Genomic DNA, 19,437 nt, shown 5'->3' with positions numbered 1-19,437 from the left:
TGCAGTACAAATGCTTGTTCGGTGTGCAGCTGCGATAAGCATTAACTATAATTCCACGGTAGAACGTTGATATCTCGAGCCAAAAGAAAGAACGTAACACTACTGCTATCACGCCAACGTTATAAACATACCCAGAATTATCGTCTTGCAACTCACAAGCGTCAAGTTCGTTTCAATTTTCTGACCGATGCAATGTTCCCTACTTGCGAATTCAACTAACGAAAAACTCCAAACTACACATTTGACAATATTCCCACATATATTTTGATTTTATGAAAATCGTCGTCTCTTTTTACTTCCCTCTATGCCGGTGACCTAAGTCTTATAGTACTATATCTATTATTATGTGCAGCAGTTTGTGGCGTCGACCCGACGCGGCGAAGCTAAGGCATGTCATCCTATCTCGTATAATGTTATAAGGTACAATAAAAATGATATATAATTGTGATCTGTGAAAAACAACAAACTTAAAAAATAATATGATAATAACTCGTGCGATGTAAGTCTAACTATCGTACTTTGCCTAGTCTACTTCAAGCTTACGGAACGACCCCGTTATCCCTTGTATCGAGTCGCCAGACCCAACTGCGGCACAACCGAAGCCTTGCTTTAGGGCTGAAACTGCGCCTTCCCTTGCCTTCTCAGAAAACATTTCTAGACGAACTCTCATCTTGTCGTGGCTGAGGAGTTTGGGTCGAAGGGCAACGAGCTCCTTCCTCCAGAGGTCTGAAATTTTATGAAGTTAGACAACTCTAGAAGAATCGCAGACTGTGTTGAATCAAGATTGAAGCTCTCGGAAGGTATTGGTCTCACCGATCATCTCCTTCATGGGCATGGTGCCACCGTACTCCTTCGGGAGCATACTCGTGTCCATCTTTTTGTTCGAAGCATCATTAAGGCTGGTATAGATGTTGACACGCTTCCTGATCTTCTCAGATATCAGCGACATTCCAAAGTCGAGAGCGAACTTTACGGATGGATGGATGTTTATGGCGTTTATCTCCTTGTGCCGCATCGGAATCGTACGCTGTGTTATTGGAAATAATTATTGAATCTTGTAACTTTATACCTGAAACTAGTGGAACGTAGAGAGAGAAAGAGAGTTGGAACGAACAGTACCTCGCCGTTTTTAACTATGCGGACTGCTTCCTTAGGGGTGAATAGAGTCAAGTGTGGAAAGCTGACCCCGGCACCATCAGCAAAATGAACAAAGCCTCGAATCTGGCTCTCCTCGTCCTCCATTAACGCCTCGTAAGTTATCGCGTGAATGCGGCACATGTCAGCATTGTTGTACTTGTACGGGTCAAACACCCCTATGGTGAAAAATCAACGGTCAGCGGGATTAAGCCATTTCTCGAACATGGTCAAACGGACTTAACAACAAGCAAAACAAGCTTCGATTCGTACCTGGTCTTGCGACGATCACTCGACGTCCCTTCCTGTCGCGACCGGGAACCGCGAAGAGATACCTAGAGTGTAAATTAATTTTAATGTGTGGTCGGTAAATTAGCGGTTACTGTTGAGTATTAGCTAATATTTTTATTCGCTTCCCTATCTGAAAAGGAAGAGTTGGAAATATGGGACAATTCGCGCAGACTACGTACCCCAGTCCCAAGAGATCCTCGAGGACGGGATCAATGATGTCCAGATTGTTGAAAGCCGGGTGATAAACTTGTCTGAGCAAGAGGTATCGTTCGATGGCTTCCTGGGCCATGGGAACGCTGTATTTCTTGCATCTCAGGAACTTCAAGAGAAACTGACTATCTGTAAAAGGGCAGATGCGAAAAAGGAAATGAATAAAGTTATCCTTTATATTCTTGCATAAATAGAGCAGAAGAAAAGCAGGCGAATACAACAAACTGTGCACAAACTGTCTTACCAAGGCGACAGTTCTCGATCCTGGGATTGAGCTTGATCCATTCCCTGATCTGCCTCAGTGCCTGGTCCCTCGAGTTCTTGTCTTCCCGAAGTTCCTGCTTCGCGACCTCCTGCGTTTCCCTAGGCAGGGTGCAAACGTACTCATCCTCAGGGGTTACCCACTCAACGACAACCATTGTTCCGGAGTTTGACGGTGCTTTTGAAATATCGGCGCTTGGAGTTGGACGATTAGCTGTCAGGCTGAAAGGATAATCCAACGTCGACATCAAGACTATTAGCTCATCGACCGCGAGGTGATTCAATTCATGCACGCCTACGGAAGTAGCATTTGCGATATAATGCAGAGGTACTGGCCCCGAAAGACCCACTTTGAAGCGGGCACCAGCTCCTGCTTTACCGTTGAACGAGTCAACTTTCTCTTTCGCGAAGGGAATGCCATGGCGTGTGCATGGCGAGTTTTGATGTACATTAACAGAGTCCAGTTCACGGCCGAAGAACTTGGGACTTGGCAAAAAATCCAGATAAATGGGCCTGTCAACGTTTTTACTCTGATCGGACTTGCCGATTTTTAACAGGTCGTACGGAGTACGATTTACACGCGAAATGCTAACTGGGAAATGAAAGTCCATCACCTATGCAAGAAGGTCTAGGCTGAGTATATTACTGAACATCTGCAGTCATACTGATGTAACATTCCTTGAGTAGCAACTCATGGATAATGTCCGCGAAGGTTATATGCAAAGGAAATTTCACGCCGAATGGCGCATGGAATACCAGGGAAACGTGCAAGTGCCTTGAAATCTTCACTCCAGAATATCTTGTCTCAATTTCTAACGCGGTAATGGATATGAATTTAGAATTAGCTGGGGCTGGATTACAATTCCACTAAAGGAGACTCAAGTCCTCGTGCACATCGAACTTGAATATTCATTTGGTTTCATCCATCAAGTGCCACGTACCTGACAGAAGAAAAAGGAAATGGAAAACAGCAAGTCACATACGACCCAATTACACTTGCATGCGTAATCTTCACAAGATAATTGCGCAATTCCGACAGTAAAATGCATCCTGCAGTTATCATGCAAATGTGCAACATGACGCGTGGAATCTCATTGGAGTATCAGAACAATGATAGCGTGCAAAAATGTCCCGTTACGTGGTTCATTCATATATGGTCTAGGGTACCACCTCATGATATTTTCGGAGGAAGACACGCACTATTCACGTAATATGCACTGCGCCGGGTAAAGTAAAGCCTACATATGAATAATCCCGTAACCGCTCGGGCTGATATAATATCTGTTGATTGTCGAATTGTGCAACAACTTTCTCCAAGATTACACAACCGCTTATGCTATAGTCGTTCCTTCCACACGTCTCATACTCTCACGTGCGCGTCCCTCGGCAAATGCATAACCGCACCTAGACTTTTTCGCATGTTTCCTTTTTTTCATTCTCTCTTTCTTTTTCTTTCCGTATGATGAAACACTCGACTGGACCACGCAACACTTGGCAAAGAAGGCATGCACCCGATCCCGTATGCAAATTTCTCTGCGCCAACTTCGAAAATTATTATCTTAAAGCGGAGAGCGATTCTCACCTTTTCGGTAACGACCCAATCAGTCATCTTCTGAACGATGCAACAATGCTATCTAAGCTTTCGCCTGGATCTTCAACTATTTTCCGTATCATTAGTTTTTTTCGCTTGTTCAAAGAATCAACTTTATCGCAACTGCATTTTTCTTCTCTCATCTTATTGGGACGCCCTAAGCTCACGGCGACGATATCATGTGGGATTACATCATTGTTACGCGTTACTTTATACCAAAGCCCGCACTATTGCGGTCTCTGATACTTTCTACGCGGAAGCGGGTAACATGCCCTACTTAAAAAATCGTGACCCATATTCTCCGGACAAGGATTCAATTCATTATAGCGATTATACAATGAGAATTAATTAAGTGCGATCATCAATCATGATTCAAGGAGACTTCACCTCTGATGCGCTTTGTCCCTCAATTAGGCACCTTGAAGGCGTAATGAAGGCCTTATTCGACCGAATATCGGAAGGTTCGGATACTCTGTAAGTGTGATAAGACCGTGAAGGATTAGACGAAACGTCAACATCCGGTATCGGTATTCGATGCACGCCGATTGACGCAGAATGTAAGCGCATTATGATGCAGAATACATCATCTTAATTCGAATACTCGCATCGATTCGTGATTCGATTGCGAATTGATTTTGCCCTGTGAGGTTCAAGCAGACATCGATTATTCGACTATAGTGAATAATTTATTAATCTCCCGTGAGTTATCAAAGGCTGTCATGTGCCATCAGCTCGACATTAATGGCTTTGAACCGTACATATTATACATCCATGCATGCATGGCATCGCTTCACATATTGTGGTACTTTCGTCACGATTCTGCAAACAACCGGTCTTGATTACGCAACTCGTTAAACGGCCCCCGGTTGAATTTGAATATTTCCGTAATAGAAAATCCACGAAGATGAAACTGGGCTAATGTCTTTGAGTGTGGAGAAAAGATTTTTTACAATAATAAATCACAGATACTGGCTTGTTTACATTTAAACTGGTTTTCTCAATCAAACCCATCTCTCTTGATCTTAACGACAATGTTTGACATCAAGGGAACAAATTACTTTACTGTATTGAATAGCTTTTGATCGCACTGTTTTACAAAATTTTTTTCGGGATCAAACGAATTAACTTCTACACTTGATCTATGGTTGCAATGAGCATCGTTTGATTCGTTGGGCAAAATCATGATTCTTAATGAGTAAAGGCAATAGAACGTCATGGTAAATATACCAAAATTTTTTTCGCAGCACGTTTACATTTAAATCAATGAAATTGTTAAATAAATGATAAATAAATACTGACAGTTAATTTTCTCCCTCCCGGAAATCTCTTGTATGATAAAACGTTTCATCTTTTACGTTTACCTTAGTAACCAATATCACTGACCATAAAATGTCGACTACAGCGAATCACAGTGAAAAAGTGAAGCAAAAAATGGCAATTTATGCACAACGATTATTATATCGTATATCACACACGAGATTTCAACTGTCATACGACATCGTCACGTTGGCCAGATTACTTCCATGTACCAAATAACGATATCCCGGATCGTCAATGACGGTTTGAAGAAGCAAGAACCGTTATAACTTATAATCCCAAAGGTATCGATGAAATGTTTGAGCAAAAACTTCGAAATCACACCCCCTTTACAGTATATCACACTCGCGGCTGGAAGAAATGAACCGGTGAACAAGTCGATGGTGGATGATTGTGCTGGACGTGAAACTGTGATATGGACATGACAGTATGTAACGTGCTTATATCTTTTCTTTGAGTGTTCACCTACCTCGTACCGCGCACTTTGACTTTGAAGGAACTTCGTAGCGAGTAGGAAGCGACTGCCTCTTTCGCGGGCACGCTGGACTCCTTTTATAATTTACTGGACTCGCCACCTTTCTTTCTTCCTACCCAGGTTTGGCAGAGCCTTCCTATCTGTGGCGCGGGGAGCAGATATGTAGTAATTCGCTCTTCCAACCGGAGACTTAGGCCAACACAAGCGCAGCTCCGTCGCAATTTACAGACACTTGGCCGAACCGATTACGTATTCTCCTTATTACCCGCCGTCCGTTACCCTCGCACGTAAACATTAATACTTGTGTTACCGGTTTATTACCTGCCTTCTCCTCCTAGGACACTGCATTGTGCCCACCGCGTTTCCCCGAGTCAGTCTAAGCATACTGACACATACTTGTTATGAAAATCTATGACATAAATTCGTTGTCGAGATTTTAGTTAAGCAAGCATTAATTATTCCGTATAGAAAAATATTTCTATCGTTTTACGGAGATTCACAAGTAAACTGCAATTCCAAATGTAATTCCTGTGAGACGAAAATCTAACTTTACGCCTAAGTAGCGGCAACATGATTCGCGTCTGCGTTAAACTGGTCCAAACTCCTACGTCACTTCCGTTCTCCAATAAGGGGCTCCATCCGAGCATCTATTTCCGAATTTTTAAACAAGGAATTAGATTTCTTTTATGGAGATACAGTATTCGGATTCCACATGATACGAAATCAACGTTTGTAAAATCTCTTTTCACTAATGCACATTCGGTATTTTGACGTTCCGCAACTCTGCTCTTGACATAACAATAATCGTATTGCAGTGCGGAAGCGAGAATCGGTTTTAAGTTTCCGTGTTTGTTTATAATAAATTCAGGAAAGCTGTAATTATTAGAGAACAAAAAAAAAAAAAGATCGCAGCAACGTCTGGTCCGAATAAAAACCGGTGGGAGAATCCACCCTCGATCGTCTCGAATGTCGCAAGAGCGGAAATAGGCCGAATGATTACGAGCTTGAGGGGCATAATCGCGGCATGCGTAATATACGCGTCAGGTCTGCGTGTCTGTCACGCACAATATGGACTTGCCCAAGTATCTACGGTATGAATCTTACGAACATAGGATCCTCGGTTACGTGGATATTATAAACGCGTGCATGTGGATCATGGGTTTCTTTTTTATTACGCTGGCGATATTCTAGTCCGAGTTACCTAATCATTATAACACTGGAATGGATATATCATTTAAGTATGGAGGTACGGAGTTACCGCGTCAATTGACGGTGAAAGTTGACCGATGCACCGTTAAAATCTCCCATCACATTTTAAGGCAAAGATTAAATGATCCTGCTTATAATTAAATTATAAGCGCGATTAGGAAGCTTGGGAGTTCAAGTGGATTTGAAATAATTTAGACCGCAAAAGATACGTCCAAAATAAATCGTATAAATCAATCGACAGTAGATTGGGTTAAAAATTAGATAAGAGTTGGACACTCTGGTAAAGGATCTACGGTTACACGGCTCGATTTTGGTCTCATTGGTAGCCGGAAAGCGTATTACGCAAAGACGTACGTTTAGAAAAGGTCTTATTGACAGCTCAGTAAATCCGATGGTTAATTATACGATGCGCGAATGGAATTCGCTCTTGCAGAAGGCGCGAGTATCCGAATGATCATTTTGTCCCGTCTTTATATTCACGGTCACGTTTTCTGCAGGCTACTGATCGTCGCGCTAGTTGTAACAATTAAGTAACATGCGTAGACGAGGTGACAAGTGAGAAATTGGCATGCAGAACAAAGTCTGCACTCTTATGAATTAGTCAAATCATTTCTTATTATCAAGTCCTGCTGCTCATTTCGATCTTGATATAAAATCACTCAGAAGGCTCAATAGAGAACGTGGATTTTGCTTTTGAGACGTGTACTTGAAGTCCTGCGTCTCCAGTTTGAGTAAGATCGTAATCCCGTTTCACGACCGAGAGATCGTGAACTAAAGTCAGGATCCATTTTTTATGGCACCCTTCCAGAGGTCGAATTGTAGAATTAATGAACGAAAGAATAATCGCCGTACTGCCGTAAAGGAGCAGATTTTTTAAAAGTTTTTAACGATTTTTTAATACAGCTTATTAATTTCTTTACCAGATATTTTTATGGCTAGAAGCAGAAATCCGATTACGCCACACTAAATACGTTTAATTTATTACAAAATTGTAAGATTATATGCGGAATTCAAGTGATGTTTTACAGTATGGCAGAAATTTCTTCTGAAAGTTTGAAGTGCAAAAATGGTAAATATACGTTTGCAAACATCCCTGAAACAGACAACACAAGACAAAGTAATAGGTATCAACTTAATTCACGTAACATCAATTTTGACTTCCTGAAAGTTAGTTGCCCGGAGAAATTTCTGGGGCGGGGGTTGATCCTTATATTATGGAGCAAAAAGGCAAAGTATGATTAAATCACAGTGATCGAGATTAGTATATCGGATGACAGTGACGTGAAATTAGGTGATTTGAGCCGCGGGCTTCTCTGGCAATCTGATACATAGGCTATTCACAATTAGGATCTTAGTACCTACATTAACTGGTCGAAATTCTAAAGTGGATAAAGTACGCGATTATATCAGACTAACTCTATCTACGCATAGAGACTTTTACGCATGATATGACTAGGCGACGTTATTCAACTTAATAATAAGAATCACGTTACTCTAACTCTCGAATCTCTAGAAGTGAAAGGTTCGCGAATATTGGCCTAAGTATGCGTGCAACCAGTTCTTTCTTTCTCGATCCTTGAAATATCCGCTCGGATTTGAATCTGGTTATTTTTAAACTTACCTGCACATTTCCTATGTCCGAATGTAAAATAAAAATTGCAAAATTTGATATGACTCACGTAATACGTTCGTTGAATCTGAAGGCTCTTTAGCCACTAATTTCCGCTTTGCAAACTTTCAATTTCTTTCTTGGAGATTCTTACGTTGCATTGATTTTACTAGATTAAATTGCTAAGGAAATAACGTTTATAACTGACCTTTAAGACAAATGTCCCAATAACGAGTAGCTAATATTGAGGTAGTGAAATAATGGGTACGGAACTCAACGATTGGTTTAAAAAATTGACTTTATTTATAATAATCGATAATGTATTTTCGGTAATAAGAAACAACCTTGTTCACAGCTATACTTAAACTTTGCATAGAAATGTTTTTATCACCCTTTATGATGCGCACCTGCAGCATCAGTATAATGTCACCTAAATTCTATTTAGAAAATACACCCAAAAATATAATAACTGTACAATCTTTATGTTAAATAGACTACACATTCGTGATTTTTCCTCGTAGTAACTTCTTTCCAATTCGTCTTTTTCAGGTTTCACGCAAACGTCAGGAAGATAAATTTCTCACAATTGCGTCAAATCATGCAGGAATTCTCAACGCGTTATATACTTATATTAATAATATTAAAATGCCAAGTCTTTGATAATTGAGCAACGTACTTTTATTACGTAACGCATAGAGGATCGCAAAATGAAAGAAACTGATCAAGATTTTCAAACGTTGTTGAGTACGTGATAATGAATAGTGAAGGATTATTACTAATTTCTATAATTATAATTCGACGGAAGCTCCAACACTTTTTGTGAGAACTTCGATACGCTTTGGCACAATGCTTTCTGTGGATAAACTGATAATTTGGAGAAAAATAATGCAGAAAAGTATCTTAATAAGTAACGGAAAAATATTGTTCAGAAAATGAAAAAAAAAAAATGTTGAAATTTATCCAAGAAAAAAACTATGCGTACGTCTGTCTCCTTAACTGCAACATAGAACGACCCTGACTTGCCATTATTACAATTTATCATTATTTATACGTACTTAATTCTAATCATTAATTAAGAAGGCATTTAATGCCGTTTGATTATGAACGCCAAGATGCGGAATTTAAGTTTCAGTGGAAATATTGCATCAACGACCGTTTTCTACATCTGATCATAAATTTTTCAGTCAAATGTCGCGGTTGCATCAATTTCCATAAAAATCGTTAAACTTAAATTCCATAAATTGGAAATTCCCCGATCCACATCACGTAATAATTTAAAAGAAAAATTCAGTGTCGAATGATTGTTTCTAATGTGGACGATATTGCTATCAGAAATTATAAGATTTTGCAAGTATGACCCCTGAACTGCAGTACAGAAGGATCCTGTTTCTTTTTATCATCTTTATTTCTAGTCGTTAGCCAAGAGCCCATACGATAATTTTTGTTTGATTATGAAGACCGAGATGCAGAATTTAAATTTCAATTGAAATATTGCGCCAACGGCCGTTTCGTAGATTTGATAATTATACATTTTTTCATTCCAATGCCACAATGACGTCGATTTCACTCACAGAGAATAATGAGTCAAGAATCAAGGTTTTTGCTTATTTTATTACGGAATAGTCGCACATTGATTTTCCATCAAATTCACGTCCTCGAAAGTAAGATTTTTCTAAGAATGCAAAGAAAAAATAGTGACATTAAAATTATATAAATTAAAACCAAGATATCGACTTTTTGTTTCAAAACAGTTTACAATGGTTCAAATTCTAATCGATTTCATGAAGGAATCTGCTAAACTTTCTCCCATATCAAAGCGATTTGAAATGGAGAATCGACGTCAAAGCTCGGGAGTCACAACTTCAGTATTCTTTTACCTTGAATTTTCAGGAAAATCGGTACATCTCACAATTAAGTAAATTTGACAAATTATCAATGTCCGACTACCTCACAATCAAATCACCGAAACGGTAGTGAATTTCGATTCAGTAATCGCTCCTTAAAATTTCAATCTCGAGTCGATAAGTCAAAGACCCTGACTAATTTCGACCGTATGAAAGGAAAAAAAGATTGAGACGTCTAGCCATAAAAATTGTCAAACTGAAATCCCGTGTACTAGAAAACTAGACGATCCATACGGCGTGATAAATTTATAAAAAAAAAAAAAAAAAAAAAAGAAGGAAAGATGAAATCTAGACATCGATTTTTTTGTCAAATAATTGAACCTTCGCGTAAGCTCCCTTGCACCCGCTGCCAGCAATTTCTAGACCGAACCTAATGTGGCGAATTTCGGTATCGGAAAGCGTGAGATTCCGCTCTTTGGCGGCCTCGGCGATGCACCTGTCGACGACGTCGCTACTGAGCGGTTCAAATGCGACGACATTGACATTGAAATTTTTACTCTTGTACAAATCCTGAATCTCTTTAGTACTCCTCGCGAGATCAACGGTGTGCTTCAAGTCGTCGTGGCTTTCGTGAACGTTTATCACCTCGATAATCAGCAGGCAGTAATTCTCCCCCGCGACCCTCGAGGCCAATCGCCCCGCGAAATCAGCCGCATCAGCGATGTCCCTGTTGCTCAGGTTCTCGATCACGACCAAATTGCATCCGCAGTCTGAGAGTAGCCCCCAAGCGTACCTCTCCATCGGCTCTAGGGGGGGAACGTACTGGAAGACGTTTCTCCGGGCGGGAAAATTCTCTTTGATAATATGAGCCGCGTACGATTTTCCCACCCCCGTCCCTCCGATCAGAGCGACGACCTTGACCCGACTGGATTCGAGGGCCGCCAGCTGGACCCTGAGCTCCTGGAGAACCTTCTCCTGGCCGAAGACTCGAGTTTCCAACTTCCTTATCGCCTCGGAGGGGTCGAAACGCTGGCCACAGTCAAGGGGGTAGGACTCATCCCGCGATATCGTTACTCCGGCAACGATTACGGCGATGGGAAAGAGGACGAGGAACATCGTCTGCCAGAAGTAGTAGAACCTGGTTTTCCTCTCGTCCGTTTCCGCCGCGGCGACTTCCTTGGAACGCACTAGAGGCCGCAGCCTAGATTTCGTCCGTTGATAAGCGTCCGATCTAGTTAGCCCCTCCTCCTCGGTTTCCTCGGCTTCCTCGACTTCCGCTGTGTCGCGTCTGATTGACGGACCCTCCCGGATGTTGGACAGCTTCGATTCCCTGAGGACGACCTTTGGCCGAACGTCGGAAAGCTCCGTCTCCTCCTCGTCGACCTTTTCGGTTTTAATAGCGGACGGATGGAGGAGGACGACGGGAATCGACGGCTCCGTGTAGCTGATCTCCTCGATTTCCATCGGCTCCTGACTGTCGTCCAGCGGTTTAGTAATCCTCATCGTAGCCCGACCGGCGATGCTTTTTACGGTCCGAGGAAGCGGCAGGATCACCTGGAACACGGCGCCGAATTCTTCTCGGCTTCCGCTGGTCGCGAGGCGGGCTAACCTGAGAAAACTCTGATCGATTATCGGTGCGTAGCAATAAGCTGTAAGGACGCAATTCTGGCCGCAGGAACGCTGCGTCAGGGCCGGAAGTTTTCGGCGCTTTGGCGAGTTCTTGGTGCAGCTTTGATTTGTGTCGGCAGGCAGTCTTAGCGCTGCAAAATTACTCTCCATAACATCGAGGAGGATCTGAAAGGCCTCCTGCAACAGACGCGCAGGGTTGTCGTAACGGTTAACATAACCTCGTACGGCTCGGATCGCACATGATTTCAACCCTAGCCTAGCACCCTCGGTTACTTCTTACTTCCGATATTCTGGGCTTGAAAACCCCGGCGTGCATTTCGTTTTCATACGTGGGATATGAGTGTCTGCTTGTTAAAAACACTTTTACCTGGCTGCAAGCCGCCTGAGCGACTCTCGGCAAAGTCTGTTGACACGCTTATTTACTATTGTATCGACAATTTGTTATACCCACACGGCCTAAACTGATTTTACGAATTCATACCGCACCGGCAACAACAACCGCGAATTATTAAATACATGACATGTTTCTATGTTGGAGTTTTGGCCCAGAACAAACGAGAATCATGATTGGAACTCAACTTTCCAAGTCAACGTGACGGTTGAGCTTAATACAGTTCTTATCTTGGCCGCAGGCATCGCTGCGATCATTCTGTTCCGAAATAAGTACTGTTGCATTGACTGTTGTGCCTGCGCTGTTCCTGTGAGTGTTTAAATTTTTTCAAATGGAACACCGGCCATTTTAAAGGAGAAAAATAAAGTTCTTATTTTTTCGCATTCGTATCTTTTGAAAATTTAAACAATGGATATATTGCGCTATATTGAGTTTTTGGCTGTTTCGAAAGCGGATACGGAGGCGTATAGTTACGACAATGGCCACTTGGATCAGCGCCAGGCTGGCTAAAAGTGTCATGGCCTTTTCCGGTTCACGCTTGCCGCAACGAAGACGTGAATAAAGGTGAGGATATTTCGGGTAAGAATAAATGGTAATTCCAGTTCCGTTTTCGATTCATCGGAAAACCAAAGATCCGCGTTGTGTAAGCGTGTCAAAAAATGTTTCGGCGGATGTGCATTTAATCGTCGAAATACCAACAAGCGACGTGTGATATTGCCCAGTGAATCGCCCGGACCATGTGGTGTTTTCGACTTTCGTTGAATGTCGCATGAGGGGTTTATTCAATTTATGCTTTGAAGTTCCGATGCAATGAATACGCCTGAGACACTCGATTATTCGCCCTTGCCTGCACAAAGCATGCGCACATGATTTGAAAGTAAAACTGATTTTTCTAACCTGTCTTTTAATTATTTATAAGAGACGTTTTCGTTTTAGGTGAACCATGGGGGATAACGAAACGTTTGACGATGTCGTGGTGACGAATATCGACGCTCTGCCGGTTGCTCTCTCCGCTGAGTTGCCGGAGATCAAATTGTTCGGACGGTGGAACTGTGATGATGTTCAGGTCAGCGACATGTCCCTTCAGGATTACATTGCGGTCAAAGAAAAGAACGCAAAGTACCTGCCACATTCCGCCGGTCGATACGCTGCCAAACGTTTCCGCAAGGCGCAATGTCCCATTGTTGAGCGGTTGACCAATTCCTTGATGATGCATGGTAGGAACAATGGAAAGAAACTCATGGCTGTCAGAATCGTCAAGCACGCCTTTGAGATCATCCATCTACTTACAGGCGAAAATCCTCTGCAGGTAATATTTATTTCACATTGATCATTCTTATTGATGTGGTTGAATAGATTGGGAAATCCTTGAATGTACAATTTTCTTGAATAAGGTAGCGAAGTCCAAAAATCAAAGTTGTGTGAAATGCCTGGAACCTCCCATATTTTTATAGAATTATGAAGATGAAACTACATTGCATTTTTCTATTTTCCAAAAAAAGTTTCACACGTTTACCTGACTATACTGGCTGCTAGATTCAGCTTCATAAATTACCGAATGAACGTTTTTGAAAGGTGCAAATGGGGTTGTTGTCATGGGACTTGATCACATCAAAATCTGTAACTTGAAAAAAGTTGAAGCTGAACTTAAATCAAAGAATTATTTTTGCTTAATTTTAACTGAGTCTTTCAATACACATACATGGTCTTTCACTATCCTTGTTGCTTTAAATTGTGATGCTTAAACCGTAATTTCATAATGTTTCTATACTTTAATAGTTGATGCGTAACAAATTTATGTCACATATTCCTGAATTGTGTTTCATCTAAACTGTGTAGATTCTATTTCTTAATGGCCGATACATTACATTTAGAATTGTACATTCTCCGAATAAATTTAAAAATCATTACTCAAACTATTATACATGTACTATTTTCAAATAGATGCTCAACGAAGAAGTTTTCTTATACTACATATTGTTAATTCAACATCACTTTCAGATAAAAATATCTTTCCACGTTGATTTTACATCGCAAAGTTACGAGTGTAAAATAGAGAAACTCAGTCATTTCGAATGTGGCAAAGGCATAGTAACTGTGTTAAATTTTTAATTGATGCTTATCTATTATGTTTCAGGTTCTGGTGACAGCGATAATAAATTCTGGACCGCGTGAAGATTCGACCCGTATTGGTCGTGCAGGTACGGTACGTCGTCAGGCGGTTGATGTGTCACCACTGCGACGTGTGAATCAGGCGATCTGGCTTTTGTGCACTGGTGCACGTGAAGCAGCTTTCCGAAACATCAAAACAATCGCGGAATGCTTAGCTGATGAGCTGATCAACGCGGCGAAAGGATCGTCCAATTCATACGCCATCAAGAAGAAGGATGAGCTTGAACGTGTCGCCAAATCCAACCGATAAAACGGGACTCACTCTATACTGTTTGTGTCTATCGAATTTTTATTGAGTATCAGACACCTGCGGTTGTTTAATAAATAAATAAAAATCTCTAAAAATGCAATCTTCGATTATTTAAGTGACTCTTACTATATAAATAAACGTTATTTCCCAGCAATCGTAGACTATTCCGAAACGGTTGATAGCCCAACGTATATAGGCTCACTTAGATGATTCTTGGAAGGAAAAATCGTAAGCGTAATCGAGGGCTAATTTTATTGAACGTATGCATATATAGTGGCCTAATTTTCAACCATTTCAAAAATATCCCGGTTTTTTTAATTTTCCAGCGCCTACTAAACGCAGTCACGTACTAAATATCATGCGACTAGCTGTACGTAGTTAGTAAAAAAAATCGCCTGCCGCTGATAGTCGTACAGATGCCAATATCTGCATAGAGTATCCCTTCTAGGTCAGCGCGTAGTCTCGGGGCTAGACACATGATCGATCCCAGTTTCCCGCGAATTGATATAAAGGTGGTTGTTGCTAATACCGGCTTTGTTTTTGTTAAGTATTATTTCACCAGTACATGAATTAGTGTTATTCGGTTACTCCGTAATAATACGCTACAAACTAATTGCTGATTCGGGCCGGTTCATTTACTAGTAATTTAAAGAACTAAAATCAACATCATGACCACGTTCAATCTAACCGAAATACAAGAACAGCTAAACCAAGCTAATGAAAAAAATTCTGAAAGTGGTGTTTCGTTTAATGGAAAATCCCTGAAATTAAACAGCGAAGCGGACGGTAAGTCGAACTATATTCATCTGCAGCCTTAAATAAACCAATTATATTTTCCATCAAAGTCCGCGTCATCCTCGATTCTCAACGTGCTGCTTCACATAACCAAACTTTTATCAGACGCCGGTTCTCTCAGCGAACTCCACGTACCCTTCTATATCCACCTAAAATACCTCATCATCGCACCAAATTCGGCCCGTTCTCATTTTATAATCATATCTGCCCACTTTCTGTATTTGTAAAGCTGAGGAAGTCGTTAAAGCGATCGAAAAATGTCAGAAATTGGAGTACCTCGACCTGGAGGGGAACACGCTTGGTCCCGATGCGGCGAAGGCAGTGGCAAAGGCTCTGGAAGTGAAGGGTACTTCCCTCAAACGAGCCCTATGGAAAGACATGTTCACAGGGCGTATGAAGACTGAGATTCCTCTAGCTCTAGAATATTTAGGGACAGGACTATGTGCAGCCCAAACTCGCCTCGTCGAGTTAGATCTCAGTGACAATGCGTTTGGCCCTATTGGCGTCCAGGGATTGGCCACGCTACTCAGCTCTAGCGCATGTTTCACCCTACGTGAACTCAAGCTGAACAACAATGGACTTGGAATAACGGGAGGAAAAATGTTAGCCAAAGCTCTCCTCAACTGTCATGAAAATAGTTCTACGGAAAATGGTAATAATGTTTGCACCTCAGAGAAATACATATGTACATATATATTATATAAAAGTTGATTTAAAATTTATCTCACCTGCTTACAGCTAATTGTAATTTTTTTTTATTACTCATGTAGGAACTGCGCCGTTGGCCTTACGGGTCTTCATTGCCGGGCGAAACAGACTGGAAAATGATGGAGCTGAAGCATTGGCTGAAGTGTTCACAAAACTGACTACCCTGGAAGAGATATCGATGCCGCAAAATGGGATTTACCACAAAGGGGTAGCCGCTCTAGCACAAGCGCTCTCCGTTAACCCAAGATTGAAGATTTTGAACCTCAACGATAACACAGTTGGGCCAGAGGGAGCACGAGCACTAGCGAAATCTTTACCAAATTTGCCAGAACTGGAAAAACTTAATCTTGGAGATTGTTTGCTTAAAACACGGGGGGCCTCAGTGTTGGCTGAAGCACTTGCCAAGGAAGGCGCACACCGCAATCTCATGGAACTGAATTTGAGTTTTAACGAAATAGGAGCAGCTAGTGTCAATGCGATAGCAGCAGCTGTTGCGGATAAGCAGGAATTGGCGAGCTTAGTACTTGATGGCAACGTTTTTGGTAGCAAAGGGAGAGAAAACTTGAAAGGAGCACTTACTGCTTCGCAAAAACTATCAGTTCTCGGGAGTCTTGAGGAGGATGAGTCTGAAAGTGAAGGCGATAGCGAAAGTGCAGATGAAACTGAAAGTGACGACAGTGACGATGAAGGCAAGACTTCTGAAGCAGAAAAGAAAGATGATCAAGAGACATTAAAGGTCGAAAAGGATCAACGGAATGTGACTGTTCAGGGCTTTTTGAAAAATCCAACTGCTGAAAACCTGCTTCGACTTCAAGGCGACAAAGTCCAGTTGTTTTTGGAACATGCTAAGGTGCGTGCGTGCATTATATCCACTATACAACCATTTTTTTCATTTCTGTTCAGATCTTGGTGAGTTTTTTTCAAGTTTCAATATCATTCTGCAATCTTTCAGAGTCAATCTGTAAATGAAAACGAATCTCAGAAAGAAAAGTATGCTGAAGTACTTATCCGATCTATAATGAAGGTCTCTTCGCTGTGTGCTAGTGGCTATATGGATGCCAGAATAGAGGCAGAACGACTGACGGAAGGGCTTTACATGGAACTGTTTGCATACGCGACAAAAACCGACCAAGTTTCCCGACTAAACAACGTTTTTCTGATCAATTTGGGCTTGATGAAGGTATTTCATATAATATGTGATAAGGCAAATCTCTTCTAGTTTAGGAAAGAAAAATACTTGGTAAATGGTTTCAAAATTTAACAAATCAATTCGATTAAATTTCAGAGCGAGGATAAAACTGCTGGTAGAATTGATTGGAATCTCGAGGGGTGCTTTAAAGCATTGGAAAAAATAAGCACCAAGGATTATTTTTTGACAGAGACGAGGGATGCCCTAAAAGTATTCATTGAATTACCAATAAAGACCGGAAAAGTCAGGGTAGACCCATTCCAGAAAGTTAAGGCTTCACTCAAGAAAGTTCTCGACCAAATATGATCGAATTAAATTAGTCTGATGACGGAATGATTCATATATTTCCTGTACAAAACATTAAATATTTATTAATAATCCGTAAGAATTTATTTTTATACATTAGGTATTATGGTTTTATGGTAATCGGCACTTCGTTGATTATTAGTAAACCAGTTGTGAGCGATGATAACAATAATACACTTAGAAATCAATAATCAATTTATATAGTTGATATTTTAATGTGCCGTATTTTACTGAATTTTAGCCGACGATTTTTGTACTGAATGCGACTTGAAAAATACGTACGTATGTTTTAGTTCAACAGTTTTTACTGTCTATTCAAATTTAAAATAGAAGCATGCATAACTTGCTTCAGGCTTTCAGGCTCATTACATGAATGTAACAATATTTTTCTAAACGGATATTACGATTTTATTGAATTAAACATGTAACACAAACAAAGAAGAAATTTTTCAATTGCTCAATTCGTTATGATATTATTTGTAACATAATACTGCAACTCATTTGGGAAAAAAATGTTTTGCCTTATTGTTGAAGTTCAAAATTTCATACATATTTCAATTTATTCCGACTGCAAGCTTCAAAATTCAAAAAGAATTATACTGCACAATATTCTTTATTCTCAGAAAGTGAAAACAAGAACATCGTGGTTGATTAATTAATTACATTTTGGTCATTTATTTCTATTATACATATATATCACTATTAAAATATATTTATATTATATACATCTGAACACAGTGAAATCACATCACACTCTCTCATTGTACTCCATTGCATAAAAATAGTACGCGTAAATTTTTTCTCTTTAAAACTTAACATCTAATTGAGCTTGAATAGGATTAATATCAAAGGTAAACATGTATAAGATCATCGGCTAGCTGCCTGCACAACGGGCATCGCAACGGGTCGGGTAATAATTGAGTGCAACTAGTGCAAAGGCACAAATGTCGGCAAGGTAAAAGGCACACAGATCTTGCTTTCCCAAAGCATACTATACATAGTTCAGTCTCTTGTAATTTATAGTTTTCTTGTCCTCGGCGCCTCCTGGTAATTGTCATTCCTCTTTTGGCTCTTCTCCATGTTGTTCCTGCCCATGTTATCAAGCCTCTGTACATTCTAGTCTTAAACCTGAAGTACCAGTGAATGAGCAACCTCATCCCATTCACCGCTATTATCACTAAACCACATCCCACAACAAGGCCAGTCAGCACTTCAAGTGTTTCAATGTCCGCTGCGTGTTCTGTCAATCTGTGCCCATAAATTATTCATCATTAAAAACCTTCTAAACAGCTTGTTCTCAAAACTAGAAACCACCCGAAGATCAACCTACCTTTCTCCAATGTACAAAGTGAAGGAACGAAGCACTTTGAATGCATGCAACACCGAGTCAGCAAGATAGAATAAAAATAAGGGTGGTAAGGAGAGCAAAAACAGACAACTAGATCCCAGGAGGAGGAGTAGCTCACGTATCGAAGCCAAGGCTGCAGCTACTAACGAAAATGGAGCCCAGACAACCTTTGCAGCAGCTGCAACGAGGAGGGACAAGATGTACACAGAGTAATCGGACGCACTGCGAATCATCTCCTGGACGACGCATAAGTAATCGTAAATGTCTTTTAGCCAGAGCGTGGATCCCTCATAAAGCAGTACGCAAACGGCATTGAAGCCTTTGACAGCATTCACTAGCATATTTATGAACGAAATGCCGGTGTAAACAATGAACTCGCCGGTCCTACTACTCCCAACTAGCCACCAGCGCAAGGCTACACCGATCGTCGAGAGGTCCAGCATCCTCACGGCTATTTATTTTCCGATTCCACCCCCAAAAAGGGACGGCTTTCCTCCGTCGCGAGTCTTGCTATGCTACGGTGTACCGGGTGAACATTCGTTCGAAATTTGTAGGTTAGAAATTTAAAATCAACGGCCCGCCGCTCCGAACCAAGAATTATGCAACGCGACACAAGGAAGAAAGTTTACTGCAGTTTACTAGCTCTGTGGACTATAGATTCGTGGGTAATTGATACGATTTGCAAGGCTTATCGGTAAGTGAGTTGTG

The 19,437-nt window shown here is 41.0% G+C and overlaps 5 protein-coding genes across 9 annotated transcripts; 2 read left to right on the top strand and 3 right to left on the bottom strand.

Annotated features, from left to right (window-relative positions):
* Positions 1-295: 295 nt before the first annotated feature.
* On the bottom strand, positions 296-5,395 carry LOC124404479 (alpha-tocopherol transfer protein-like). Its single transcript, XM_046878630.1, has 7 exons — positions 5,274-5,395; positions 1,880-2,118; positions 1,605-1,764; positions 1,408-1,469; positions 1,120-1,313; positions 814-1,027; positions 296-726 (listed from the first exon to the last, which is right to left on the bottom strand). The coding sequence occupies exons 2-7, from the start codon at positions 2,052-2,054 to the stop codon at positions 524-526; spliced, it is 1,008 nt and encodes a 335-aa protein (XP_046734586.1). The 5' UTR covers positions 2,055-2,118; positions 5,274-5,395; the 3' UTR covers positions 296-523.
* A 4,495-nt stretch (positions 5,396-9,890) lies between these two features.
* On the bottom strand, positions 9,891-12,092 carry LOC124404478. 2 transcript variants are annotated; one of them, XM_046878628.1, is made up of 2 exons: positions 11,851-12,092; positions 9,891-11,747 (listed from the first exon to the last, which is right to left on the bottom strand). In XM_046878628.1, the coding sequence occupies exons 1-2, from the start codon at positions 11,884-11,886 to the stop codon at positions 10,290-10,292; spliced, it is 1,494 nt and encodes a 497-aa protein (XP_046734584.1). In that variant the 5' UTR covers positions 11,887-12,092; the 3' UTR covers positions 9,891-10,289. The 2 variants fall into 2 exon arrangements, with proteins under 2 accessions (XP_046734584.1, XP_046734585.1); XM_046878629.1 differs by having other exon boundaries at positions 11,938-12,092.
* A 339-nt stretch (positions 12,093-12,431) lies between these two features.
* On the top strand, positions 12,432-14,472 carry LOC124404483 (40S ribosomal protein S5). Of its 2 annotated transcripts, none has more exons than XM_046878636.1 (3): positions 12,432-12,525; positions 12,898-13,270; positions 14,099-14,472. In XM_046878636.1, exons 2-3 carry the CDS (start codon positions 12,905-12,907, stop codon positions 14,381-14,383), a joined length of 651 nt encoding a protein of 216 aa, XP_046734592.1. In that variant the 5' UTR covers positions 12,432-12,525; positions 12,898-12,904; the 3' UTR covers positions 14,384-14,472. The 2 variants fall into 2 exon arrangements, with proteins under 2 accessions (XP_046734592.1, XP_046734591.1); XM_046878635.1 differs by having other exon boundaries at positions 12,473-12,540.
* A 397-nt stretch (positions 14,473-14,869) lies between these two features.
* Positions 14,870-17,460, top strand: LOC124404477 (ran GTPase-activating protein 1). 3 transcript variants are annotated; one of them, XM_046878627.1, is made up of 5 exons: positions 14,870-15,169; positions 15,408-15,830; positions 15,949-16,736; positions 16,931-17,066; positions 17,172-17,314. In XM_046878627.1, exons 1-5 carry the CDS (start codon positions 15,052-15,054, stop codon positions 17,180-17,182), a joined length of 1,476 nt encoding a protein of 491 aa, XP_046734583.1. In that variant the 5' UTR covers positions 14,870-15,051; the 3' UTR covers positions 17,183-17,314. The 3 variants fall into 3 exon arrangements, with proteins under 3 accessions (XP_046734583.1, XP_046734582.1, XP_046734580.1); XM_046878624.1 differs by having other exon boundaries at positions 14,874-15,169; positions 16,839-17,066; positions 17,172-17,460; XM_046878626.1 differs by lacking the exon at positions 16,931-17,066 and having other exon boundaries at positions 14,871-15,169; positions 17,172-17,460.
* Positions 17,461-17,558: 98 nt separating this feature from the next.
* On the bottom strand, positions 17,559-19,356 carry LOC124404480 (peroxisome biogenesis factor 10). Its single transcript, XM_046878631.1, has 2 exons — positions 18,712-19,356; positions 17,559-18,629 (listed from the first exon to the last, which is right to left on the bottom strand). The coding sequence occupies exons 1-2, from the start codon at positions 19,170-19,172 to the stop codon at positions 18,227-18,229; spliced, it is 864 nt and encodes a 287-aa protein (XP_046734587.1). The 5' UTR covers positions 19,173-19,356; the 3' UTR covers positions 17,559-18,226.
* Between the last annotated feature and the right edge of the window lie 81 nt (positions 19,357-19,437).

This window comes from Diprion similis, chromosome 3, assembly GCF_021155765.1.
Source record: "Diprion similis isolate iyDipSimi1 chromosome 3, iyDipSimi1.1, whole genome shotgun sequence".
Classification (NCBI taxonomy): Eukaryota; Metazoa; Arthropoda; class Insecta; order Hymenoptera; family Diprionidae; genus Diprion; species Diprion similis.
This window is presented reverse-complemented; position numbering and strand designations above follow the sequence as displayed.